The sequence below is a fragment of the Chironomus tepperi genome, unplaced genomic scaffold, assembly GCF_022539635.2.
Source record: "Chironomus tepperi strain 1889 unplaced genomic scaffold, CSIRO-AGI_Ctep_v1 contig_223, whole genome shotgun sequence".
Taxonomy (NCBI): Eukaryota; Metazoa; Arthropoda; class Insecta; order Diptera; family Chironomidae; genus Chironomus; species Chironomus tepperi.
Window position 1 is genome coordinate 851,914 of NW_027226345.1, and position 25,837 is coordinate 877,750.

Consider the following 25,837-nt stretch of genomic DNA (forward strand, 5'->3'; position numbering starts at 1 on the left):
GCAAAAAACGAATAAAAACAATAAATTCAAAATTCATAAGACCGTTGATCATGAGTCTCAGTTCTTAGACCATTTGTCTCTCCGTTCAAGAATAATGGTGTCATATCTTGCACAATTTTAGCATTTAAGCTTACAATTTGTATTGGAAGATGCTGTATGTATCGAAAATTCATATCCTTTCCTTTCATCTTTAATTTTGTACATTTGAAGGATTTCTCTTAAAAATTCCTCACTCACAGACGTCACGAGAATACAACTAAGCTATGCTGACGTAAAGAAATTACAATAATAAAAGAATACTGCTTTATAAATTACGTTTTTATTGTTCATGATAAATATGATAAGATACATGATAATACAATAAAAATTCTATTGTTTAAATTAGTCTGATATTTTTCATTAAATTTCATTATACATAAATTAATTAATTAATTCTGATATATAAGTTATTAGTAGATGAAAAAATAACTTAATCTAATTCCTGTTGTGAACTAAAGTAACTTACTAGCCCACCAAATTCGCTAGATTCGCTCGGCTCATCATTGGGATTTGCATTATTATTAGGTCTTGCATTTGGAGGTATGTCTGGATGCTCTGGATGACTTATGGGTGGTGCTGTGGTAGTCGGAGGATGCTGTCTACTGTGAGCAGGTGGTGCGTAATACCCAAATTGTGGAGGAATATTGTATGGAGCACCTAATAAGAAAATATTTGAACATTAGATCAACGACATTAGTAATAAAATCATAATTTAAGAATCTTACCATATTCTTGCATATTAGGCCTTAAATTATTGTTTGGATGCAAATGAAATGGGTAGGGTATTCGTGCATGATGAGATGGAATTCCATAAATCGATGGTTGAGATGTCGGTGGACCTCTGTAGAGTTTGCAAAAAACATAAACAATTACATTTAATTGTAAACAACTATAACCAAAATTTTTAATCATACCTATAAAGAGTGTGCATGCCACGCGGGACGAAAGGATTCTCAGGAAATTGAGCTTGTGGTCCAGGCCTCACTTGTTTTGCAATTGGAAGATGCTTCATATCTTCTGGAAAAGCTCTTGGATTTGTCGGTGCATTTGGATTGTTTGCACTTGTCACAGAAACGTTCATTTGTTCTGTAAAACCTTTTTAGAATAGACAACATTAAAGCATGTGCAAATTTAAAAACAATAATAAAAACTTACCTCCAAATGGAGGTCTTTGTTGAGGTTGTAATAAACGAGTAATGACAGATGATGATGAACTTGTTGCTGGGTTGAAAACTTCAGGTTTACCTCTTTGAAGTGGCGGCAGAGATACTAAAAATGTAAACAGAATTAATAAGCATAAATTTCATAAAGTAATTAAAAAATTTACCTTTACTTTTCTCATCAGGACGTTCCGTTGATAAGTTTAATGTTGAATGAATAACAGAGGAAGTTGTTGGAGTTTCCAATTTTGCAACTTTCGATGCATTAGAATCTACTAAGTCAGTACGTAAGGGTGTATACTTCTTTCTTCTACCCTTTTTCTTTTCTTCAACTTCCTCAGTAGGTAGTTGAGTTGGTAATTGAGGCGCTATTGGTGGTGATTTATGAGGAAATCCTTCCGGTGGTTGATGTGGAAATCTCAATTGCTGTTGCGATGGACCAGCTTCTAATCTCGCTGTCATTCCTTCAAGTCTCGATGTAATTCCTTCTAGTCTTGGTGGTAAGCCTTCTAGTCGTGGTCCCATTCCTTCTAATCTTGGAGGCATTCCTTGAATTCTCGGTCCCATTCCTTCTAAACGTGATAGCATTCCTTCAAGTCTTGGCTGCATACCAAGTCTTGGTGGCATACCTTCTAATCTTGGACGCATTCCTTCTAAAAGTGGTCGCATTCCTTCTAATCTCGGTGGCATGCCTTCATGTCTAGGAATATAATTGCTTAGAACGGACGGTCTGTCTTGAATATTCAAGTGATGAGGTCCAGGATAACGAGGTGGCATAGTTGGGTATGGAGAATGAGATACAGGATTTGAAATTAATGGAGGAACGGATGGAATATTATGAGGATGAGGCTTTGATGGTTCATGTGCGAATGGAAGAGAAGTAGGAACTGTTACAGGAACATTTGGTTGTGCGATATGTTGAGTTGCAGGACCTTTTGCTTCAGTTTGCAATATTTTAGCCGGCGGAGATGATAACTCTCCAGCTTGTTTCTCTTGTTTAGGTTTTCGTGCTCGTTTCTTTGTTTCAGGTGTTGAAAGTTTTTCTGGTTCTTTTTCATCTTTAATTTTGCCACCTTTTCCAATACTTGCGAAAGCTTCTTCTTTTACTTCTAGTTCCAATAATTTATTCCGATTGATTGTTTCACCTACCATCTTTAATTGATGTTGGGCAAAATCTTCTTCTTCCATCATTCTTGCCAAGTCTTCTTCACTCATGTCATGTGCTGATGGAAGATCAGTTGCTTTAGTATGACTGCCAAAGAGTATTGGTTTGATTTTATTATAATCCATGTCTAAAGCTTTTGCTCCTTCAATTACATTCTTCGGAATTGTCGATAATGACGCCAATTCATCTGAGGTAAGTGGTGGCGGTACGGGAGATTCTGGTTTTTCAATAGCAAATTGAATTGGTTCTATTGTAGGAACTGCGAGTTGCCTTGCTGCTTCAGTATTCTTTTCGGCCAACATTCTTTTAATCTCTTCCTGTTTCTTCACAAATAATTCTCTTTCTTCTGGAGGTGTTTCTGGACGAACAACTCCAATCCCTGGTTTAATTCCATCATCAGATTCATAATCATCTTCTATTAAGTACAAAAGTTTCTTTCCTCTTGTTCTTCGTCGTCCTTTATCGCTCTCATTATCACTTGCTTCACTTTCATTTTCAGATACCTTTAAAATCTTTTTCTTCGAGATTCCAGCTCGGAAAGCTTTGTCCTTACCACCATCACCAGTCTTCTTTGGATTTTTTCGAGGTTTCTTTATATCATAAGAGGCATTTCTCTTCTTCTTTTTTCTAGGCCAATTATTCTCTGAACTATCATCAGACTCAGTATCATCGCATAAATCTTCTGAGTCGATATCTTCGGGAGTTGATCCGTCTGAATTTTCTTCATTTACATCAAATTCCTCTTCGTCAGAATCAAGTTGCTTCTTAATTCTCTTTTTAATCAGAGGCTCATCATCAGAACTATTATCATCAATAAATGTCTCATCATAACGACGATTTTTAGCAGCACTTCGTGTACTCCTTTGACCTGCTTTTTTCTTCAAAGGCAAATCTAAGGAACTTTCACTAACATCATTACTAGATATTGAATATTCCTCTTCTGTATCGCTATTTGATGATGGAGCTTCACCTTTGAAATCTTCATCAGATGCTTGATCTTCCTCTGATGTTGCATCAAGATTGTTTAATTTACGATTTTTCTTCTTTCGTTGTATAGCTTTTTTAGGACGAACAATATCAGAGCCACTAGACTCTTCACCTTCTTGCTGATCATCCTGCTTTTCATCTTTATCATCAGATTCCTTTTCGTTGTCAATTTTGTGCAATTTCTTTTCTTCTTTATCAGCTTCAATGATTGTTGAAATATCTTTTCCACGACCTGCATTTCCCATACCTTTAACTTCATCCATATCGCGTTTAATAGCTGAGTTTATGAGATCATCGTAATCGTTGAATCGATAAGATGTCGTAGTTTGATTTCGTCTTCTTAACTTATAAGATATTTCATTAAGTGGCTCATTGTCTGATGAATTTTCAGAAGATTCATCATCATTTGATCCACTTCCTTCATTACTCGATCGACCACGAGATTTAGAGTCTCTCTTCTTTTCACCTTTAGCATTAGTTTCAGATCGATTCTTTCGTTTGTCATTTAAAATGTTTTCTTGTGTAATTTCTGTGAGTTTTTTAATCTCTAGCTGCTTCTGCTTTCTTATTTCTTCTGCCTTAATGTTAACTATAAGAGTATCTAATTTTTCCAGTTGTACGGACAGATCATCAACAAGTTTTTTGTGACAGCACAATGGACAGTACCAATTTCCAGATGGAATGCAAAATATAATCGGTTTAAGACACGAACAATGATAGCCATGATCACATTCATCACACAAAAGTATCCATTCAGGTGAGTCAGTTTTGTGACAAACTTGGCATGCATGTATTGGATTAATATCCTCATCATCAGACGATTCCTCTACTTGTTTTTTGGCTGTACGAGCACGTTTTACTGGTTGTGCTGGTGCTTCGTCGTCATCGGATTCTAAAATGAACATAAAAACAAAATTAATACACGTTTATAGAAATTAATACTTCAACCTTAATACCTGGTGAAAATTCATGATCACTTCGGAATAATGGACTTCCTGGATCTTCTGATGGTGGACGTTCGAATTCATCTTCAGATTCTGAATTTTCAGAATGAGACGATGATGTCTGCCATTGTTTGTCAGCAGGCTTTATTTTTGTCTTTTTCTTCTTCGTAGAATCTTTATAAGATTCATCACTGCTGCGATCATTATCATCATCCGGTGGCTCAGGAATTAGTGCCATTTGCTTTTTCTTCTTTTCTGCTTCAGCTTTCATTTGTTTGAGCATTTTTTCTTCCATTTGTCGTCGCTCTGTTTCTTCCCTGATTTTTTGTTGTGCTATTCTTCTTGATTGTCTTATGGGTGCTTCGGTTTCGACCGTCTCAATTACCAGAGATGTATCAATATATTTAAGAAGACCTAAAAATATATTAATAATGTAATAAATTTACCATAAACTGCATAAATTTAAATAATTACCTTTTCCGGTACTATCTCTTTTCTTTCTTGATTGCTTCTCAACGGTAGTCTCTTCTGATTCTGATGTTTTTGACCGTTTGCTATCGGGAATCTTTGCTGATTTAGAGTCATCAGAACTTGAATCTTGAGCATCGTTCTTCTTTCCACTTCTACCTCTTTTGCTCTTTCTACCTTTTCGTATTGGTTTTTTCTTTGATGATTCATCAGCACTTGATTCATTGCTTTCATCATCCTCTTCTTTTTTCGTGGGTTCTTTACAGATTAAAGTCTTAATTGCTGCCATTTTTGATGCAATATCTTCATTTTCATCATAATCAAATTTGAAATTTTGTATCGTCTTCTCCTCATCATTTTTCTCTTCAGTTTCACTGACTTTTTCAGTTTCAGACTTTTTCTGTTCCTTTGCTTTCACTTCAGGTGACGATTTAGCTTCTTCTGAAACTCTAGCACTTTGTCGTGTAGCTCTTGTATTTCTTGTAGCTACAATTTTATTGCGAATTCTTGGTTTTTTGGTAGCTACAGTTTCTTCATCGGACGATTTTTCATTGCTAACAGAATCAGTGACAAAATGACTTCCACCATCACTATCACTTTCAGAGATACTTTTACGCTCAGACATTTTTCTCTTACGAGTTGAGACGGGCTTTTGGAAAGATTTAGTAATGGGAATTGATTCTAACTTGGCTTCTTTATCAAGCAAATCATCAAAAACATTCGATATTGTTGATACTTCATTGACTTCTCCTAAAGGATCAACAGGTGGTTGTTCACTTTTTTCCTCGACGATTTTAGCTGCACAGATTTCACTTGTTAATTCTACATGTTTTATCGAAATGTCCTCAACAATTTCCTTTTGGTCTGAAGTAACTGCTTCCTTTTCGGAAGGTTTTAGAATATCCATGTTGAGAATTTCTTTACTTTCAGAATCCTCAAGATATAATTTGTCATCTACTGTTTTGGCCGTTTCCTTAATTTCTAGTTTATTTTCAATTTCTACATTTATTGCTATTGTTTCTGTCGGTGGATTAACTATTTCGCTACATTTAGATTCCGATTCCAACAATTGCTTAGAATCATCTTGCATTTCATTCTTATCTCGGTTATTATCTGGACATATCTCTTTTACAGGCATTTCATTTAAAATAATTTTTTCTGTTAAACTCTCTACGACAATTTCATTACTAGCTTCAAACTTTTTGTCTTCTTTACACTTTTCATCATCACTTTTATCAGTCAAATTGTCTTCTGTGTGGCGCTCAGTAATTTGCTCATATTGCTTTTCTGTTTCCAACTCTACTTTTTTCTCTTCTATGTTTTGATCAACTAAGTTTTCCTCAATTTTTTCATCTAATTGGGGTTGAATATCTTTTTCAGGTTGTGCAATAGAAGTGCCTTCATCAGCTATTTCTTCTTCTTCAATTGATATTGTTTTACTTTTATTTAAATCACCAGAAATATCATTTTGAATATTAATGTCTTCTAATGGAGAAACTTTTTCTAAACTCGAGCTTTTGTTATCAATTTTTGACAATTCAACTTGATTATCGTTAATTTTTTCATTTGAATTCTCTTCGACTGTTATCGATTTTTGTGGAATGACTTCAAGTTCATCAATAATTTTACTCTCAGTATCAATTTGGTCGCTTGAACTTGACGATTCATTAATTTCGACTGTTTTTTCAAGATTTTCTTTCAAATCAACTAATACTTTTTGTTCTTTTTCATCTGAAATAGCAATTTCTGGAATATGGGAATCTTCAGATTTTAGAAACTGAGGTGAAGGTGGAGTTTCAACTTTTGCTATATTTTGATTTACAGATTCATCAATATTTTGTGATTCAATAGATTGAGTTTCACTCATCAGTTTTTCTTCATGTTCAAATGATTCTTTGGATAGTTCACTTAATACTTCTGGTTTATCACTTACTTCTTTAGGTGGTTCTATATTTTCTACGCTAGCACTACATTCGATTGGATTGAGTTCTTCAGTAGGTGATTCGTAATCCTTTGGCTCATTTTGATTTACTAAGGTTTCTTGAACATATTGAGATTCAATATTTTCGTTTATTTGGACAGCAGGTTCTTCAGATTTTTCTATTGATTCAATTTCTTTTTCATCACTAGAATCTGTGTCGAGTTTAGGATTTTCATCCAGCTGCATATTTTCTTCTTTAGTTTTGTCTGATTCTATTTGAGTTACTTCTTTCAAACTGTTATCATCTTCATTTATCGAGCTTGATTCAACGTTTTTGTCAGTATCCAGTATTGTTTCTTCATTTTCATTCGAAATTGATTCATTCTCAACTGGAAGATTTTTTTTTTCACTTGATTCAACGTTTTTATCAGTATCTGCAAGTGTGTTTTCATTTTTATCCGGTATTGATTCATTCTCAACTGGAAGATTTTCTTTTACACAAATTGGTGTCTCTTCAATTTTATCCGAAATTAATTCATTCTCAACTGGATGTTCTTCTTTTTCACAAATTGGTGTCTCTTCAACAGATGGTGCTGTAGTTTCGTCCGAAATAGAAATATTTTCTTCAACAGTATCATTTGTTTTAAGAATTTCAGATATTTGATGCTTTTCTAATACTTCTTCCTCATTCTCAACTTGTTCACTAATCAAATTGTCAGTATTGTCGCTGTTCTCAATCTCTTTATTTTGATTTTGCAAACATACTGTATCTTCTTCCGTATTTCGATTTGCTCCTTCTACATTTGGCATTCCTGAACCTTTTTCATCAATATTTTCAGCATTATCATCATTTGAAATTTCAGTTGTATTTACTTCCTCAATATTATTATCCACTTCCTTATTGCTTTCAAGTGTATCGACATTTTGTTGAACTTCCTCATTTTGAGATGTTGTCTCCTTGACTTCTTGCATGTCAATTGTTTTGCTCTCTTCAATATGCTGAATGGGAATTTGATCTTCTGTGTCATTTTCTTCTTGGAATTTGATCTCAGATGATTGTTCAATTTGTAAATTTTCTTTCTCAACTTCTTCCACTGAAATACATCCTTTAGAATCTTTAGAGGGCACATCAATATTTTGATCTTCTATCTCCATGACTTTTTCCTCGTCAATTGATTTACTTTCTTCGATAGGCTTAACTTCAGTTTGATCTTCTGTTGGAATATCACTTTCGGCGATTTCAGAGTTCAGTGGAACTTGTAAGCTACTTTCAGTTTCATCAACATTTTCGATTTCCATTGCCTCAGGTGTTTGAATATTTTCATCTTTTATAGAATCTTCGATAACTTCATCAACACGATTTCCAGAATCGTCAGAAATCTCATCAATATTCTGATTTTGAATTTCTTCTGTGATGTTTTCTTTTTCGACGCATTCTTCAGGTTCCATAGATGATATATTTTGCTCTTGTTCAACAGATGTTTCTTCATTAATGTCAACTTTTTCTACAGTTTCTTCAAGAGCTGTGCTTATTTCTTGAGGTTCTTCTAGATTTAACACATCTTGTTCAACTTGTTCCTTGTTTTCACATGTCTCTTCAATATGTTGATCTTTATCAGCAATTTCAGGCGTTTCTTCTTTAATATTTTCAATATTCTGTGCTTCAGGCTCCGTAGTCGCTTCACTAGCTTGAATATTAATATTGTCCTCTTCACTTGGTTCTTTACTTTGAACATTATTTTCTTCAGAGAGAGCTAAGCTTTGGTCTTCTGTTTCATTTATTTGTATTTCTGTACTTTGAGATTCTTCAAGCTTATCAGTAACTAAATTAGAGCATGATTCAGAAGATTCAATGTTGATTGGTTCAACCGTCTTAACATCTTCACTCTGAGGCTCAAATGTTTTCAATTCTTCGATATCAGACTTTATTGAACTTGATTCCTCTTCAGGAGTTACATTTTCTAGATCAGGTTTGATTTGTTGTTCCTCTTGATCAGACTCAGATTGCTCTAATATTGCAATATCTTGATTCTGTAAAGCCGGTTCTGATTTTTCAACACTTTCGGTTTCTGCGGTGATCTCTGATGAAACAGCTTGATCATCATTGGCTTTAATTTCAATACTGCTCGTTTCCTTAGTTTCAAGGCATGAATTAGGCTCGTCAACGACTGTAGGATTAATTTCGTCTTTATCCTCAGTCGTTTCCTTCTCTAAACTTGAAGTTTGTGAGTTTTCCGCAACTTCGATTTCAGTGCTTAATTTTTCTTCATTCTGAATATCTTCTTCTTTAATTTGAGTAATGGTGTTTTCTGCTTCAATTAATGATTCATCCTTTTGCGTTTCAATTGGAGTTTCTAGAATCTCAATATTTTCATTTTTGTTAACTTCTTGTGATGGTACTGTTACCTGATTTTGAGATTCAATGTTTTCAACAATGTCGGTCACTTTTAATTGCTCTTCTTGAGGGGGGCTTAACTTTTTGTCATCATCTTGTAATGTTTCTTCCTTAGTTTCTATATTAACATTTTTAATTTCTAAATTGTCATTTTTAGGTACTGATTCTTCAACATTTTTAATACTAGTTTCATTAGGTAATACTTGCGGTTCTTGTGACGGACAAGTATTTTCATCATTCGGCACTTCACTACTGTTAATTTCCTCTTGTGGGGGTTTTAAATCACTTTCCTCACAAATTGTCTCTTCCTCACTAATTTTAGGGGTGACTTTAATGTCTGAAATTTGAGTTTCACTTGATAAATTCTCTTGAAGTTCCGGTAACTTTTCTACATTTACGTTATCAGTAATATCCTGTGGTTCAATATGAGGAGTTTGTATATCTTCCTCCTCTTGCTCAGCTATTAGGGACGAGGATGATTGTTGGTCGGATGTTTTGATCTCATCTGATTCCATTTTTGTGTTATTTTGATCACTTGGACTTATCACAGGATCAATTGCTTCTTTATTTACAGAACTTTCACAGATTTCAGTTTGATTATCAGGCAACTTTGAAGCAAAATTTTCACTGTGCACTTCTTTTTCTTTGTTTTCATCGATACTTTCAATAATTTTTTCTTCACTTTCTTCTGGAGATTTTTCATCTACCGGAACTTCACTACTAGATTCGATTTCTTCTTTTTCGACTTCTTTTAATAAAATTTCTTCTTTCTCAAGATTTTTCTCTTCAGAAGAACTTTCATTTGGCGCTATATATTCCATTTTATCAATAACTTTCTTTGATTCACAAATATTCACTACGTTTTGTGATGATTTATTTGATTCAATAAGATTTTCAACATTATCTGCAGTCTCTTTTGACTTTTCATCCACTGATTCTAGAGATTTCAAATTACTTTCTTCACTTTTTAATTCAATTGGTTTACATTCATCTGCTGCTAAATTCTCGTCATTAACTTCTATATTATTATCTACACTTTTTACATTGTAAACATTCTCGATCTTTTCCGTTATAGTTTCTGTATTCGCTGAAAAAGCTTTTTCTAAGGCACTTTTCTCTTCACATTTATTCTGCGATTCTTCATTCGTGCTTGTCTCAATATTTTGTTTTTCAATGTTATTAGATTCTTTTTGGATTGTTTCGGTGGATACTTCATCAATATGATTGTTTGAAGCATCATTTATTGGAGTTTCTTTAATGGTTTCATTTGATAAGTTCTCAGAATTGTCTAAAATTAAAGTAAACATTGATTTAAAATTTGTTTTTGAATCATAAAAAAATTTTCGTACCTCTGTTTTGATGCTCATTTTTGACTTCTAAAACGGCATCAATTTTCTTTAGCAATTCATCGCCATCATCATCAGATGAGTTTTCAGCCTTTTTAGTTGTTATTTTATCGTCATTCAGCGTATTTTCGGACATTTCTTCTGAATTATTTTGTTCACTTATCTCATTATCATCACTTTGTGAATCAGAATTGTCCGACGGTCTTATTGGAATGTCAAACTTTACTTTTAAACATCCCGGTTGGCCAAAGAAAAATAACTTTTTTTCCTTTGAATTTTGATCCATTTTTCATTTAATTTATTTTTTCATGTCAGAAAAGTGTTTGCCAAAAGTTTTGCATCTACATCCAATGCTATTTTTAAGCATGCACAACGTAAATAAAAACAATTGTTTTTAGCACATAAACTGAAGCATATACATTTTTAGATATATACAGATAGATATTAAAAGACAATTTTTTTTACACTTAAAAGCTTCAATATCCTTATTTTTCAGCCTATCGCGTATAATATTCGAAGAAATGAAGTTGTAATGCAACTTTTTACGCTATTTTTATGGTGAAATTTGCTTTATAAACCCGAAATATAAAAATTTTATTAAAATTTTAAGTTGTTCAGAAATTTATGCTATGACTTATGCTAAAATCGGTGTTTGCTAAAATACCTAAAAAGTTTCGACTTCTAAACATTAGAACTAACTTTTCAAATTTTTCACCCGATAACGGTCATTTATAAATTGGTCAAATAATATCAAAATATTGTTGAGAAACTGTTCAAAACTATTAATGTTACATTAATTTTGTATTCATTTAATTAAATTGTTCCTTATATCGATAAAATACCGGCTAAAATTTACAAACTGTAACGAACTTTTAAAATTCAAATTTCAGTTTTGAGACGTGATTTTGAAACACACCAAAAATAAATATTGTGCTCTGAAATTCAATAATTAATTAATTTCGCAAAAATGAGCGAGAGTTCAAGTGAGGATTTTAGCGATTCCGATTCGGACGTTAGCCAGCAATCAAAGGAAGTTAAGGAACAAGAGACAACAAATGAAAAATTGCCAGAAAAACGAAAACAAAAGAAGACAGAAGAGGATTCTGATGATAGTGATGATTCTGTTGACGAGAAGGAAGAAGATGAGCCACAACCAGTCAAAAAAAGGAAAACATTAAAGGATTATTTGAATGAGAAGGTAAATTAACATAATTAAGTGTTATTAACATGCTCAATACATATAAACTGTTTTAACCTCAATTACAATATGTAAATATTAACATTGTAGGCTGCTAGACTTGCTGCAGAGGAAGCAGAGAGACTTGCTGAAGAAGAAGCTTATGATGGACCGTCATATCCAGCAATCAACACACTTAATTACATTAAAAACAAGGAAATTCGCCACAAAGTTTTCAAAAAGGAGCAGGCACAACGAAAGAAAGAGGATAAAAAGGCTCGAAAAATAAGAAAACAGATGCCAGGCGTAAGATCAAAAGGACATACAATTGAAAGTCTGCGAGAAGCTGATCAAACAACTGTTACAAATTTAGATGACTCTGAAAATGAAGAAACAAAAAAGGAAATTGAGCTAGATGAATTTTCCGAATATTTCAGTAAAGCTTATGAGCCAAAAGTACTCATAACATACTCTGACAATCCATGTTCAAGAACCAGAGGTTTTGCGAAAGAATTGACACAAATTATCCCAAATTCATTAGCAACAACTCGTCATAGATCATCAGTTAAGAAAATTTGTGCCAGTGCTGAACGTGAAGAATACACAGATATTTTGATTCTCAATGAAAATCGTAAGAAAGTTAATGGATTGCTTCTCATTCATCTTCCAAATGGTCCAACAGCTCATTTTAAAGTCAGCAATGTGAAATTAACAAAGGATTTAAAGAGAAGTTTATCAGATTTTACATCACATCGACCAGAAGTAATTCTAACAAATTTCACAACAAGATTAGGTACGACAATTGGTCGTATGTTAGGTGCTATTTTCCACTATGAACCACAATTTCGTGGACGCAGAGCAGTCACATTTCATAATCAACGTGATTACATATTCTTCAGACATCATCGTTATGAATTTGATAAGGATGGAAATAGAGTACGACTACTAGAATTGGGTCCGAAATTTACTCTAAAACTTCGTTCACTCCAACAAGGATTATTTGATAGCAAAACAGGCGATTATGAATGGATGATAACAAACAAACGACATCAAATGGAAGAAAATCGTCGTCGGTTCTTCTTATAAATCATATTTTGTTAAATTTTAAATGAAAAAGAAGTAAAGTTCATTAAAATAAATTATCTAAAATTTATTTTACTGTCGAATTTGAAACAAAAAAATATATAGCAATATAATCTTCTTTGAATTACTTCTTATTTTTCTCACAATCCATTTCGTCATGTATTTAAATTGGTAACGAAAAAATAAAGTTTTTACCCATTAAAACCACAAATAATAAACCATAAAAGGAAACACTAATTTGTAAATTGCTGTCAAAAATTACATTATTGAACACTGCTCGTTATTAAGTGCACCATCAATTGGCATAGTAGGAACAGCTGGATTATCAGCAGTATCGCCGAGAATTTCAGCAGGTGGCTGACCTAATTCTTGCATTTTTTGCATTCGATCAAGGACAATATTAAATCGTTCTCTTTTGACATCAGCACTGTCGTCTTCTTTCTCTTTTTCAAGTTCCGTACACACCTCTTGCATTAGCTTATATTGATTTTCATATCGTTCCTTATCTTCTGCTGTTATGGTTGGTCCATGTTCAGCCAACCATTCTGGATATTTTGATTTTAGCTCTGTTAAACTAGGCAACAAAACTTCGGCTGATAGCAAGCTTTGCATCATTCCTTGCATGAATGGTAAAAATGCATTATTCTCTCCACTTTCATTTAAATTAATGTTTCCAAACATTCCAGCTATATCCTCTGAATTGAATGGTTGCTGTAAGTTTTGTTGTCCTTCACTAAATCCTTTCAAAACTTCCTTAATGCTTTGTGTGAATGCTGGATCGATATCTGGAACTTGTGCTGCTTGATTTGGATCAACTGACATTGCGGCTGCCTCTGCGATTCTTTGGAATCCGAGTGTCATTTGTTCTGGAGTTACTTGCTCATTTCCAGTGGCTCCAAACATTTTTTGCATTTGTTCTTCAAATAGCTTTGCTTGATCTCTTATGAACTCTTCATTCCATAGTGTTTCCATTGGTGGATCCTCAACTTCATCACTTTTACTTGCTGGTTGACTACTTGACGGTACAGCGACTTTTTCAAAATCTTCCAGAGCACCTTAAAAGAGGTGAAAAAAAATTGTGATGCAACATTATCATTAAGCATTGCGAATTTTAATATGATTACTCACTGTCTAATAGCTCATCCAATTCCTCATCCTTAACATTTTGAGTAATTTCCTTTTTATCAGCCATAATTCTAGTTAATTAAAATTATTAAAAAATTTAGTTCGGGAAAGGAAATAATAGACTTCGACTGACTATGTATGCATGAATGTATTGGTGACTGTAAAATATCACGAATATGATCAGATGATAAAATTTCACTTACTGTTGCTAGATAACAATTCGCACGTGTGATGACACTAAAATTGAAAAGTATGACTAATTTATCAGACTTATGAGATAATTCCTTATCATTGCATAATCTTGATAATAAGAAAAAAATTGTAAAAAAATTAACGGTTTTTGAAAAATTTGAATTCGAAATGTCAAGGGGGTGGAACTCATTCAAAATTGGTCGTTTTGATTCAAAAAAATAATAATTTTTGCAAAACTAGTAAAAATATTAATTTACCTATTTTATCGATCATTTAAAATTGTTAATATAATTGGAAAAGTTTTTTGATTGTGGGAGGTAAGTTTTGTAATTGAAAGCACATCAAGGTATCGTGTAGTTTTATCAAAAATCGACAAAAGTAGAAAACTTCCAGCTCATCAGAAAATATTCATATAAGAAATTCTCTTTACGTGTACCATTTTGATTACTATAATTAATACCATTTAAAACAACACGATTCTGCTCATAATTACGGTATTACAATAGAAATAATTAAAAATCCTTAATATAATCATAGTAATTGTGTGAATTTTCAAATAATAACAATTGTGAAAGTTTATTTTTGCTGACAAGACAAGAAACATTAAAATTCACTGAAATTCTCTTATAAATCTTACAGAGTTTGACTCAGAGATCTATCAACAATGAATCCTTATCAAACGGGACAGCAGCAACCTATGCCACCACAACAATGGCCAACAGGAAACGTAAGGAATAGAATAATCCTTTAATCTTATTTATATACAATAATAACATATGATGAATTGATTCTAATTTTAGATTAATCAACAAATGGCAAATATGAATTTAGGGCCACAAAAACCACCACAACAATTTCCACCTCAGCAATTAATTAATAACAATAATCCACCCCCAAATATGATGATGCCACCAACATCAATTAACAATAATAATCAATTTCCTCAACCTCCTATTAATGGTCATCAAAATGGTGCTCAAATGCCTCCAATGGCTAATAAACCGCCATCGACACAATTTCCTCCATCAAATTTACCGCCACAAAATTTTCAAGCACCACAAACCCAGCAACAATTACCCAACAACAATCAACAAGGTCAAAGACCTCCAATTCCTGGTTTGGAATCGGCAAATCCAATTCAGAATGGTCAACAGCATGAAGCACATCCTCCTCAAATGCCACCAATGACTAAAACTCCACAACCAATTCCACAAATGCCACCAGTAAATCAATTTCCACAGAGTGCTCCATTTTCAAATCAAGCGGCATCTCCGTTAAGCAATATGCAACCTCCACAACAGCAACAACAATTTCCTGGTATGCCACCAATGCCTCAACAGCAACAACAACAATTTCCAGGCATGCCACCAGTTTCAAATCAACCACAACAACCATTTATGCAGCAGAGATCAATGCCTCCAATGCCAGGTCAACCACCAATGCCTGGACAACAATCTGGCATGCCAGGTCAGCCTCCAATGCCAGGCCAACCTCCTATGCCTGGACAACAGTCACAAATGCCAGGCCAACAGCCTCCAATGCCTGGTCAACCTCCTGTGCCTGGCCAACAGCCTCCAATGCCTGGTCAATTTAATCAACAGCCAATGCCTGGCCAACCACCAATGCCTGGTCAACCTCCAATGCCTGGTCAATTTAATACACAGCCTCAAATGCAATTTCCAGGAATGCCAGCTCAACCTCCATTTCAATCACCTGGAGGAAATAGAAATTTCAATCAGCCTCCACAAATGGGCTATCAACAACAAAATCAACAGCCAGGATATCCAACAAGTCCAATGCAAGCTGCAGCACCTCAAAAACGTTTAGATCCCGATCAAATGCCTAATCCAATTCAAGTTATGGCTGAAAATCAGCGATCATGTGGTGGTGTCTTTTCGACATTACAAATTGGTCAAGTTCCACCATTAGTTACGACACAGTTCATTTCACAAGATCAAGGAAATTCTGGACCACGTTATATGCGATCAACAATGTATAACATTCCGGCAAATACGGATATGATGAAACAGAGTGCAATTCCTTTTGCTTTAATTATTAGTCCATTTGCAAAAACTGTCGAACAAGAAATGGCACCGCCAATTGTTGATTTTGGTGAAATTGGACCGATTAGATGCGTTCGTTGTAAAGCTTATATGAGTCCCTACATGCAATTTGTCGATGCTGGAAGAAGATTTCAATGTTTATTATGTAAAGCAACAACGGAAGGTGAATAACCCTTGATAATCTTATGTTTTATGAGCATCTATTGATAACAACTATTTCTTATTTTGTTCGTTTGACATTTATAGTTCCAGCCGAATATTTTCAACATTTGGATCATACAGGTCAACGTGTAGATAAATATGAACGTCCTGAACTTGTTTTGGGAACTTATGAATTTGTTGCAACAAAGGACTATTGTAGAGTAAGTAACATATTTTAGTTCTGAATCTTAAGACCTTAATTACAATTTAATTGCAGAATAATACTCTACCAAAACCTCCAGCAATGATTTTCGTAATAGATGTTTCATACAATAATGTCAAGTCTGGTTTAGTTCACCTTTTATGCTCACAAATGAAACGAATAATCAAAAATTTGCCCGTCGATCAGGGTCAGACCAAGACTAAGATGCGCGTCGGGTTCATTACTTATGATAAATCAGTCCATTTCTATAATATTAAAAGCACATTAGCTCAACCACAACAGCTTGTTGTTGGCGATATTCATGAAATGTTTATGCCATTATTAGATGGATTTTTGGCAGATCCAGAAGAATCGGAAGCAGTAATTGATCAATTAATGGAACAGATTCCTAAAATGTATGGTGAAACTCGTGAGACAGAAACTATTTTAATGCCAGCAATTCAAGCTGGCATGGAAGCTTTAAAAGCTTCAGAATGTGCTGGAAAGTTGCTCGTTTTCCATTCGACATTACCCATTGCTGACGCTCCTGGTCAACTTAAAAATCGTGACGATAGAAAATTGTTAGGAACTGAAAAGGAAAGAACTGTATTGAGTAAGTAGTCATTGATTATTACATGAATATTTGATGAATCTAATTTATTTTCTCATCTAATTAGCACCACAAAATAATATATACAATAATTTGGGTCAAGACTGCTGTCATGCTGCATGTTCTGTTGATTTATTCTTATTCAATAATGCATATATCGATTTAGCAACAATCGGGCAAGTCTCGAGATTAACAGGCGGTGAAGTTTATAAATACACTTATTTCCAATCAGATATTGATGGTGAGAGATTAGTTGCTGATATCTGTAAAAATGTCAATCGTCCAGTTGCATTTGATACTGTTATGAGAGTGAGAACATCGACAGGAACTAGACCAACTGACTTTTATGGTCACTTCTTTATGTCAAATACAACTGATATGGAAATTGCAGGAATTGGTGAGTCTACGCATTTTATTTACAAAATTGACCATATAATAATTAATATTGTGTCTATTTAGATTGTGACAAGTCAGTTGCTGTAGAAATTAGACATGACGATAAGCTCCCACCAGAAGATAATGTTTATGTGCAAGTTGCATTATTATATACATCATGTGGTGGACAGAGGAGATTACGTATATTGAATCTTGCGTTGAAGACATGCACAACATTAGCTGACTTATTTAGAAGTTGCGATCTTGACACACTAACTCTGTTCCTTGCCAAGCAAGTAAGTCTTAATCTGAGGATTTAATTTAAATCTCAAGATTTATTTTAATCTAATCCGATAATTTTGTCTATTTTAGGGAATTTCTCGATTATTAGAGCACTCACCGAAAGTTTTTCGAGATAATATTGTGAATCGTGCTGCACAAATTCTTGCATGTTATAGGAAGCATTGTGCATCGCCAACTTCAGCCGGTCAATTAATTTTACCAGAATGTTTAAAACTATTACCACTTTATATTTCGTGTTTATTGAAGAATGATGCATTTTCTGGTGGCTCTGACATAACACTTGACGATCGCTCATATGCAATGTATTATGTCTGCACGATGGATTTGCCAACTTCTGTTATTTACTTTTATCCACGTTTAATACCTATTCATAATGTTGTCCCCGAAGAAAATACAATTCCTTCAGCTATTCGTTGTACGATTGACAAAATGTCTGATGATGGTGCTTATATCTTAGGTAAGAGAATCTTTTGCTTTTTAATATTTTTTGACAAGAGCATAAATTTTGAATTTTTGAAAACCGTTGAAATTTAAATTTATTCAGGCCGTTAAATTTGACTTCTCACAAAATTCAGTTTTTGAATGATTAATCGAAAATTTTCATCGCTGATTGTTCACGTCAATAACATTTAAAATTTTAATATCTCAAAAATTCACTCATATGATTGCAAATTTTTCTATTTATAGATAATGGAGTGTATATGTTCTTGTGGCTCGGAATTGGACTTTCAACTGAATTTACCCAGTCTGTTTTTGGTGCACAGTGTACACAACAAATTGACACAGAAAGAAGTGGATTGCCCGTCTTTGATAATCCATTGTCAAAGAGAATACGTGGCATTGTTGAGACAATACAAAAGGAAAGAACACGATGCATGAGAGTAAGAAGAACTTGATAAATAATTTAATTAAAGATATTTAAACTAATTTTCGTGTATTCATTGCAGATCGCACTCGTTCGTCAAAGAGATAAGCTTGAATCGGTATTGAGACACTTCTTGATTGAGGACCGTGGTACGAATGGCTCAGACAGCTACGTTGACTTCCTGTGTTTCATGCATAAAGAAATTAGATCACTATTAAGCTAGTATGATTTACAGAAAGAGTGTCAAACATATGTTAAAAATTCTTATTCCAAGTATGATGATGATTGTCGCAGTTATTCACAAATGAGAACTAAAAATATGCGATATCGAAAATTAATTGGGAAATGGTAACAAATAAGTTATGCTATATTATTATTACTTTTTCTTGAAAATTTATGCTATTACAATAATTGATATATTTTATATTAATGTTTAAGTATTTTTTTTGCCTTATTATTATTTTTGATCCTTTCTGATGATATATTGCATACTGATAAAGTTTTTAAATGAAATTAACAATTATATTTGACAGTTTGTAACTGTATTTCGGCAATTTAATTCGATTTAATTGCGAAGTAAAAATTATATGAATATCTAACTTTATTTTAATTCTATTTATAATGAAACATTAAATAATTTTACATCAACAACAGCAAAACTTATAATGGAATTAAATAAATTGAAATGTCATTTTTGAATGTAAAAATAACGATTTTTGAAATTTTGAATCAATTTACCTGTTTTTGAAAATTTGAATTTCAGAAGTTTTTCAACGCAGTTTTTACCCCCTCAAATAGAAAATCTTGGAACACTACAGTTAAAAAGTTTAATTATAGTAGATTAAGCAGAGATATCAATTTGAAAACACTTCAATCATAAACATTAGTCTTTAAATAATCAAATAAAAGTGAATTTGATGATTAAAAGAATCAATTAAACGTCTTTTTAAGAGTATTATAAAAGTCGCAAAGAAAAGCAATGAGTAAAAATGGCTCACAAAAAAATTCTAGACATAAAAATCTAATTACATTTAAAATTTGCCTTAAAATTCGTAGATCGTGATCGTAATAACTATAATAATAATGGAGATGACGATTATTATCGGAAAAGAGACCGAAATTATCGGGATGATGGATATTACAGTTCCAGTTCGAGACGGTAAGAAGAACCATTATACAAAGATCCAGTGAATGTTAAATTGAATTGTATTTATTTATTTAAAGACGACGCACTCGATCTCGTTCACGGTCGCGTGACAATAACTATGCCAATGAAATGAACGAAGAGGATTCATGGTCAAACCGGTAAGTATAGATTTTTCAGTCAATTGAGGATTCTTCAACTTCATAAAATCACATTTAGGGATAAACATTATAATGATCGACGCAATAAAGAGAGAAATAATCGTGATAGAAGGTAATTGACTCTTTAATGATTTTTCATATAATTGTGTAATTAAAAGTATGCTAAATTTAGGGATTATAACGATAGAAGAGAACAGCATCATCATCGGCCGAGACATTATGAGAGTGAAGAAAGTGACGGTGGAAGCAATTATGGAAATGAACAACCGAACAATAAAGTGATTGTTCGTGGACTGCCAGCACACATAACGGAGGCAGACGTAAGAGGTCAACTTTCATTGATTTTTACAGTTATTAAAAAATTTATTGATTTTTTTTAGATCCAATGTGACCTCATTCAATGCGGACTAAAGCCAGTGTCGATTCGTTTGATAAGAAAGAAATCCACAGGTAATTACAATGATACTGAAAATTTATATTTTACGAAAAAAATTGAAAATTGAGTCAATCTTGACTCCCACATAAATGAAAAAATAAATCGTAAGTATGAAAATAGCCATGGAGAGCGTATCATGTGAAAAGTAATCGTGTTGACGATTTTCTAATGTTGTCAACCATAAAAAAAAATAATGAAAATCAATTATCACACAATGGCAAGAGCATCTGTTTAATTCTATCTATTTGCTCTCATCCATTTCAAAAATTACAGGCGTATCTAGAGGATTTTGTTTCGTACAATTTTCTTCAGTCGATGAAGCAAGAACTTGGATTGAGAAAAAACAGGTAGAAACTACAAATAAGAGAATTTTCGCAACACGAATGATGCCTAATATAAGAGTTTGATGAAACTGTGGTGTTAAAGTATCAAACAAATTTTTTTATTGATTATTTTAATTGAACATTATTTAAAAAGAAAAATATTCCTTTTTTGGGAAAATAATCTTTAAATCTAGTTCAGGTTTCAAGTCAAAAAAAAATAATAAATGCTTATAAATAATGTCAATGAATCTCTGGGAAAACAGGATGAATCAAACTGCACAATTCGAGTCTCTGATCTTTCTAATATATGTCCTCTATGTTCTTGTCTTTTTTCTTAAAGGGTGTTCTTATTTTGCAAGATCAACACCGTGCTATTATACAATACAGTTTTATGAAAGACAATGATGGACAATATGATAAAATCCAAACAGATTGGTATTGTGGAAAATGTGGAGTTTTCAATTTCAAGAGACGAGAAAATTGCTTCAAATGTAATGCGTCGAGACAAGAAAGTGGATCTGAAGGATTTGATGAAATCAGCACTGTTCTGACTAAAAGTAAGCTTTAAAGCTAATTCTAATGACTAAGAATACTAATTAAATTTAATTTAATCTCTAGAAATAATGTTGAGAAATTTGGATGCACTGTCAACTGAAGAGACAGTCCTAATTGCGCTTCAAGACAAACTGCCTGATCAAGTATCAAAAATATCAAAGATTCTCATTTGCCGAGATCCATTGACTCAAGTGTCAAGAGGAATTTGCTATTTAAACTTTGACAATTTGGTCGATTCGATGAATACATTTCAAGCAATTGAGAAGCTTCCATCATTGAATATTGATGGACGAGATGGTAAGCAATCATCAATCAATATCAACAGCACTTATAATTCATTTGTATGCATTCCTTAGTTTCTTATTCATACTGTATGGACGGTGAAACTCGAGTTGCTCCAAAACCGTCACAAAATAATGGAAATCGTCGTGAAAATAATAATCCTCCTCCAAGTGATACGAATTATTCACTGCCACCTACTTATCAGTATACATTAGCAGATGTCCCACAATTGGCAGAACAAGCAGCAACAATGTATGCGCAAAATCCATCAGAAAAAGATAACTACATAAAATATTATACAGAATATTACACTAATCAAATCAATGCGGTAAGTCTTCATACCTGAAATGTCTAGAAAAGTATGCTTAATTAAATTATTGTACAGGGAACATTATCGGCAAGTATGTCGTCATATGAAGCACATTCAGGAGCATCAATAGCACAATCAGCAATTGAAAGAAAACAGAAAATGAAAATCGACACTCCAACAACATCATCAGCAGCGCCATATCCAGCACAGCAAGTTGAGACACCGAAAGGAAATGATGGCAAAAAATATCGTAATAATTTTATACCGAAAGACATTTCCCGAGTTCTAGAAATTAAACTAATAAATATTATGATTTTTAAAATCCATGTGCAGCAACTCCTGATGTAAGTCAGTATTTTTATGACGAATCAAGTGGATACTATTATGATCAATCAACGGGTCTTTACTACGATGCATCATCTCAGTACTATTATAATTCGGAAATTGGACAGTATCTTTATTGGGATGCTACTAACTTAACTTATGTGTTAGCTTCTCCTAGCAATAGCACAAGTGCCACAGCTAATACACCAAGTACATCCACAACTGCTCAACCAGTAAGATAATTTAATTATTTTAAAATAGCTGAGCTAAATTTAATTAAATTTTAGGATATTCCACCACCGCCAAAGGAAGAAGAAAAGGACAAGAAACAAAAGGATCAGCCACAAGATAAAGTTAAAGTGGCTAAAAAGATTGTTAAAGACATGGAAAAGTGAGTTCATTGACATTTTTGAATACAGTTAATTTTCAAATTTTTTGGAAATCGTTAAAATTTTTAAATTTTTGAAAACCGTTAAATAACTAAATTTTTCATTTTTAGATGGGCAAAACAATTGAATCAAAAGAAAGACTACACACCCATTCAAGTACAGCAACAAACAAGAAATGAAAATTCACTATCACCGCCACCATCAATGACAATGTCAATGTATAAATCAGAAGCTGCAATGGACATTGGATTTTCAATGCTAGAAAAGAAAGACAGGCCAATTACAAATATTATTATTCCTCCAGTTGCAACACCGATAGCCTCGAAAACAGTTATTCCATATCATTCAGATTCTGATGAAGATCAAGCTGCCCATAAATCGTCCGTAGCTGCCAGTTCATTCAACGAAAATGATCTTGTTGATGTTGAGAAATTAACATGTTTGCTATGTAAGCGTGCATTTCCATCACCTGATGTACTTAGTAAACATGTAAAAATGTCAAATTTACATAAGGAGAATCTCCAAAAGTACAAATTACAACATGGTATGTTGGATATAGCAGGAGGAAGTGGCAGTGGAGGTATTTCTGCTCAAAAGTATGTATTTAACTCAATATTTTGCCATAGATTTAATAATTAATAATTTAAATAACTTCACAGCTATCGTGATAGAGCAAAAGAGAGAAGAATGAAGTACGGCGAGGCAGATCCATTACCGCCAGTAAACAGGGCCAAAGAGAGATTTCAACGTGAAATGGAAAAGAAGGCATCAATTGCACAATCGTATCAAGCACAGGTTATTGCGAGCAAACCAATCGATGACAGTAATATTGGAAATAAGCTACTAAAAGCAATGGGTTGGAAAGAAGGTTCAGGATTAGGTAAAACATTACAAGGAAGAACTGAGATAATTGAAGCAGAACAAAGAAATACAACAGCCGGACTTGGCAGTAAAAATGCAAGCTATGGTGCCGGTCCACAAGATGACTACAAATCGTATATTAAGAAGATGATGAAGAAACGATACGAAGAAGTTAATTAGACAGTTTTTAATCATGTTCGTTTTTTAATAAGTTTTTTATTTAAATTGTACGATTTTTACTCAAATACCTAAATGTAGCATAAAATAGTGAATAAAAATAATGAAGTTTTTATCAAATTCCGAAAAAAAAAAAATTTAATTCTTTTTACCATTACACTTATTAAATGTAACATTATTATCCTTTAAAATATTAAGGACATCCGGTGATATTGACATGTCACTAGTTAAATAACGTAGATTTGGAAAGTTACGAATAAATAGTTCAGCCTCAGTTTGATTCAAATATAAATCCATTACCGACAGTCTTTTAAGTGTCGATGAGAAATGCACAATAAGCTCAATAATTTCCTCGACTGTTAATGACTCAATATTAAGTCCAAAATTTTCAATTTTTGATTTTCCTGAAAATATTTGCTTTAGTCGTTCCAATGACTTATCCTCATTTGTGGCATAGAAGTAGAATGATGTTAAGTTCTCGGCTGTTGTCTGTGGGAAATTTACTAATGATCCAGGTTTTGTTGTGATGCTCAAGTCTATTAAATCTTTAAATAAGTGTAAATTTCCTATTATGTCCATCGAGGAGCTTCTATCTTGTGGAAAATCAGTGAATACAAAATTTTGTATGTTTGGGAAAATTCTTGTAAAAATTAAAAACAATTCGGATGTATCGGAACTATCACGAATGTAAGTAAGATGCTTGACATTTTTATTACACATATCAACTAGAAAGTCACAGTCTTTCATGTATGCTGACGATAAGCTTGTATCGATGACTAGTTTTTCTAATCGATTATAAATAAGGACATGCTTCATGATATCACAGAACCATCCATAATTTGATTCTTTTGGCAAAATCCATTGACGAATTCGTTTCAATTCCAAATGTTTTAACTTCTTTTGACTTTTAAGGAATAATGAGCAGTGATTAATAATATCCCAGTAGACATCCTTCAAATAGAGCTTTTCAAGTTGAAAGGGAACTTTGGAAAGTCGGTCTGACGAGTACGAGCTGTTAAACCGGAAATGAGTCAGCTTAAAGTCCTTTAAATTTGACTGCTTTAGGAGGAAATCTTCTAATTTTTCAACATCTGTACGATTATAGCTAGGCATAGAGATTTCCAAAGTTTGCAGACTTTCATGGGTTCTTAGCAGCAGCAGACAGTAAAAGTCACATTGAATTAAATGTAAAGTTTTAAGATTAGGACATGAGATGCTTTGACTTGATTGATTCAGCTGCACAACTTCAGACGGCATTAAATCATCGGAGAAGGCCAAATTTTCAAGTTTTAACTCGACTAGATTCCCAAAAGATTGAAGAATTGAGACAATATCATCACGCAATAGATAACAGTTGTTGATCTCAAGGCTTGTTACAGTTTCGGAAAATTGCGAAATAATGGACATGAATATAGTTCTCATATCTTTTTTCAAAATCTTGTCTCTAAGTCGCTTGATTTGAAGATTTAGGTAGTTTCTTGTCAAATATTTTGAGCATGTTTCCAATCCTTTCTTAATTTTCTTTAGTTCCTCGCCGCTCTCCTCCGGGAAATTAATGCTGAACTTGATCTTTTTCATTAAAACTCTTGAGTTTCCGATTAACTCTCGGAATTTATCACACGTAAGCGATAGTTTAAGAAGACTCTGTCCGTCCAAATAATCAAAAATATCCAACCACGTAGTCTCGTCCAATAAATTTAAAAAGTCTACTTCCGGATTTTCCATTCTATAAATAATCGTTATTTAATTGAGTTGATAATGTTGTCCGTAACTTATTCTACTGGAATTTACCTTCCGATGTTAATTACTTCTCTAGATTTGGACAATTTTATTAAAAATTATTAACTTTAATTTTTTTCAATTATTTCGTCGATTTTTGCTGTGCAATTTGAAATATTTCAATTAAAAAAGGTTACTTTAGATTTTATGTACAATTTTGCTTGTTTTTCAATATTAATTATTGTATATTTTTCGTGAAAAACTGCTGAAAACAGATCACCAGACACTTTCCGAATAAAATTTGTTTTGATTTAAAAATTGAGCAAAATTTTGCTCAAAATAGTGCAGTTTTCAAAATTTCGATCTTTGACGTAAGTTTACTGTGACCGGCTGAATACTATCTAACTTCTTTGACTAGTTGATATGAATTATTTTGATTCCTGTATTCTATCATAAAAGAAAAACAGATTTTAAGCCAACTTAGTTTTTAACGAAACATAACAGTCTTTTTATATTCAAAAGATTTTGGGTAATATTGAAATCACCCAAAATTATTTTAAAATAAAACGGCCGTTAAATAAAGATGCAAAAAGAA

The 25,837-nt window shown here is 33.0% G+C and overlaps 6 protein-coding genes across 7 annotated transcripts; 3 read left to right on the forward strand and 3 right to left on the reverse strand.

Annotated features, from left to right (window-relative positions):
- Nucleotides 1-299: 299 nt before the first annotated feature.
- On the reverse strand, nucleotides 300-10,942 carry LOC139091083 (fap1 adhesin-like). 2 transcript variants are annotated; one of them, XM_070641022.1, is made up of 8 exons: nucleotides 10,429-10,942; nucleotides 4,770-10,367; nucleotides 4,308-4,709; nucleotides 1,373-4,243; nucleotides 1,195-1,308; nucleotides 954-1,134; nucleotides 765-880; nucleotides 300-696 (listed from the first exon to the last, which is right to left on the reverse strand). In XM_070641022.1, the coding sequence occupies exons 1-8, from the start codon at nucleotides 10,709-10,711 to the stop codon at nucleotides 470-472; spliced, it is 9,792 nt and encodes a 3,263-aa protein (XP_070497123.1). In that variant the 5' UTR covers nucleotides 10,712-10,942; the 3' UTR covers nucleotides 300-469. The 2 variants fall into 2 exon arrangements, with proteins under 2 accessions (XP_070497123.1, XP_070497122.1); XM_070641021.1 differs by having other exon boundaries at nucleotides 1,367-4,243; nucleotides 10,429-10,940.
- A 388-nt stretch (nucleotides 10,943-11,330) lies between these two features.
- LOC139091046 (probable ribosome production factor 1) lies at nucleotides 11,331-12,882 on the forward strand. Its single transcript, XM_070640975.1, has 2 exons — nucleotides 11,331-11,623; nucleotides 11,714-12,882. Exons 1-2 carry the CDS (start codon nucleotides 11,393-11,395, stop codon nucleotides 12,686-12,688), a joined length of 1,206 nt encoding a protein of 401 aa, XP_070497076.1. The 5' UTR covers nucleotides 11,331-11,392; the 3' UTR covers nucleotides 12,689-12,882.
- Pex19 (peroxin 19) lies at nucleotides 12,728-13,959 on the reverse strand. Its single transcript, XM_070640978.1, has 2 exons — nucleotides 13,814-13,959; nucleotides 12,728-13,740 (listed from the first exon to the last, which is right to left on the reverse strand). The coding sequence occupies exons 1-2, from the start codon at nucleotides 13,875-13,877 to the stop codon at nucleotides 12,944-12,946; spliced, it is 861 nt and encodes a 286-aa protein (XP_070497079.1). The 5' UTR covers nucleotides 13,878-13,959; the 3' UTR covers nucleotides 12,728-12,943.
- Nucleotides 13,960-14,201: 242 nt separating this feature from the next.
- Sec24CD (Secretory 24CD) lies at nucleotides 14,202-19,160 on the forward strand. Its single transcript, XM_070640880.1, has 10 exons — nucleotides 14,202-14,319; nucleotides 14,642-14,729; nucleotides 14,803-16,228; nucleotides 16,312-16,427; nucleotides 16,484-17,021; nucleotides 17,086-17,415; nucleotides 17,478-17,689; nucleotides 17,766-18,153; nucleotides 18,384-18,577; nucleotides 18,644-19,160. Exons 2-10 carry the CDS (start codon nucleotides 14,667-14,669, stop codon nucleotides 18,782-18,784), a joined length of 3,408 nt encoding a protein of 1,135 aa, XP_070496981.1. The 5' UTR covers nucleotides 14,202-14,319; nucleotides 14,642-14,666; the 3' UTR covers nucleotides 18,785-19,160.
- Nucleotides 19,161-19,344: 184 nt separating this feature from the next.
- On the forward strand, nucleotides 19,345-23,643 carry LOC139090944 (RNA-binding protein 5). The gene is made up of 15 exons (XM_070640837.1): nucleotides 19,345-19,544; nucleotides 19,618-19,720; nucleotides 19,786-19,866; nucleotides 19,925-19,978; nucleotides 20,039-20,186; nucleotides 20,247-20,316; nucleotides 20,576-20,649; nucleotides 20,966-21,182; nucleotides 21,244-21,477; nucleotides 21,537-21,790; nucleotides 21,848-22,022; nucleotides 22,106-22,329; nucleotides 22,384-22,487; nucleotides 22,596-23,081; nucleotides 23,145-23,643. The coding sequence occupies exons 1-15, from the start codon at nucleotides 19,541-19,543 to the stop codon at nucleotides 23,524-23,526; spliced, it is 2,610 nt and encodes an 869-aa protein (XP_070496938.1). The 5' UTR covers nucleotides 19,345-19,540; the 3' UTR covers nucleotides 23,527-23,643.
- An 8-nt stretch (nucleotides 23,644-23,651) lies between these two features.
- Nucleotides 23,652-25,474, reverse strand: LOC139090945 (uncharacterized). Its single transcript, XM_070640838.1, has 2 exons — nucleotides 25,315-25,474; nucleotides 23,652-25,249 (listed from the first exon to the last, which is right to left on the reverse strand). The coding sequence occupies exon 2, from the start codon at nucleotides 25,246-25,248 to the stop codon at nucleotides 23,662-23,664; it is 1,587 nt and encodes a 528-aa protein (XP_070496939.1). The 5' UTR covers nucleotide 25,249; nucleotides 25,315-25,474; the 3' UTR covers nucleotides 23,652-23,661.
- Between the last annotated feature and the right edge of the window lie 363 nt (nucleotides 25,475-25,837).

Bases quoted from the DNA above. Each gene is read 5' to 3' on its own strand.
- LOC139091083 (XM_070641021.1), bottom strand. From the start codon at position 10,711: ATGGATCAAAATTCAAAGGAAAAAAAGTTATTTTTCTTTGGCCAACCG. The intron at 4,244-4,307 runs GTATTAAGGTTG...TGTTCATTTTAG, and splicing joins TGATCATGAATTTTCACCAG to AATCCGATGACGACGAAGCA. The intron at 697-764 runs GTAAGATTCTTA...TTTTCTTATTAG, and splicing joins GCCTAATATGCAAGAATATG to GTGCTCCATACAATATTCCT.
- LOC139091046 (XM_070640975.1), top strand. From the start codon at position 11,393: ATGAGCGAGAGTTCAAGTGAGGATTTTAGCGATTCCGATTCGGACGTT. The intron at 11,624-11,713 runs GTAAATTAACAT...TTAACATTGTAG, and splicing joins AGGATTATTTGAATGAGAAG to GCTGCTAGACTTGCTGCAGA.
- Pex19 (XM_070640978.1), bottom strand. From the start codon at position 13,877: ATGGCTGATAAAAAGGAAATTACTCAAAATGTTAAGGATGAGGAATTG. The intron at 13,741-13,813 runs GTGAGTAATCAT...ACCTCTTTTAAG, and splicing joins ATTGGATGAGCTATTAGACA to GTGCTCTGGAAGATTTTGAA.
- Sec24CD (XM_070640880.1), top strand. From the start codon at position 14,667: ATGAATCCTTATCAAACGGGACAGCAGCAACCTATGCCACCACAACAA. The intron at 14,730-14,802 runs GTAAGGAATAGA...TTCTAATTTTAG, and splicing joins AACAATGGCCAACAGGAAAC to ATTAATCAACAAATGGCAAA. The intron at 16,229-16,311 runs GTGAATAACCCT...TGACATTTATAG, and splicing joins ATGTAAAGCAACAACGGAAG to TTCCAGCCGAATATTTTCAA.
- LOC139090944 (XM_070640837.1), top strand. The intron at 20,650-20,965 runs GTAGAAACTACA...TTTTTCTTAAAG, and splicing joins CTTGGATTGAGAAAAAACAG to GGTGTTCTTATTTTGCAAGA. The intron at 21,478-21,536 runs GTAAGCAATCAT...TGCATTCCTTAG, and splicing joins GAATATTGATGGACGAGATG to TTTCTTATTCATACTGTATG.
- LOC139090945 (XM_070640838.1), bottom strand. From the start codon at position 25,248: ATGGAAAATCCGGAAGTAGACTTTTTAAATTTATTGGACGAGACTACG.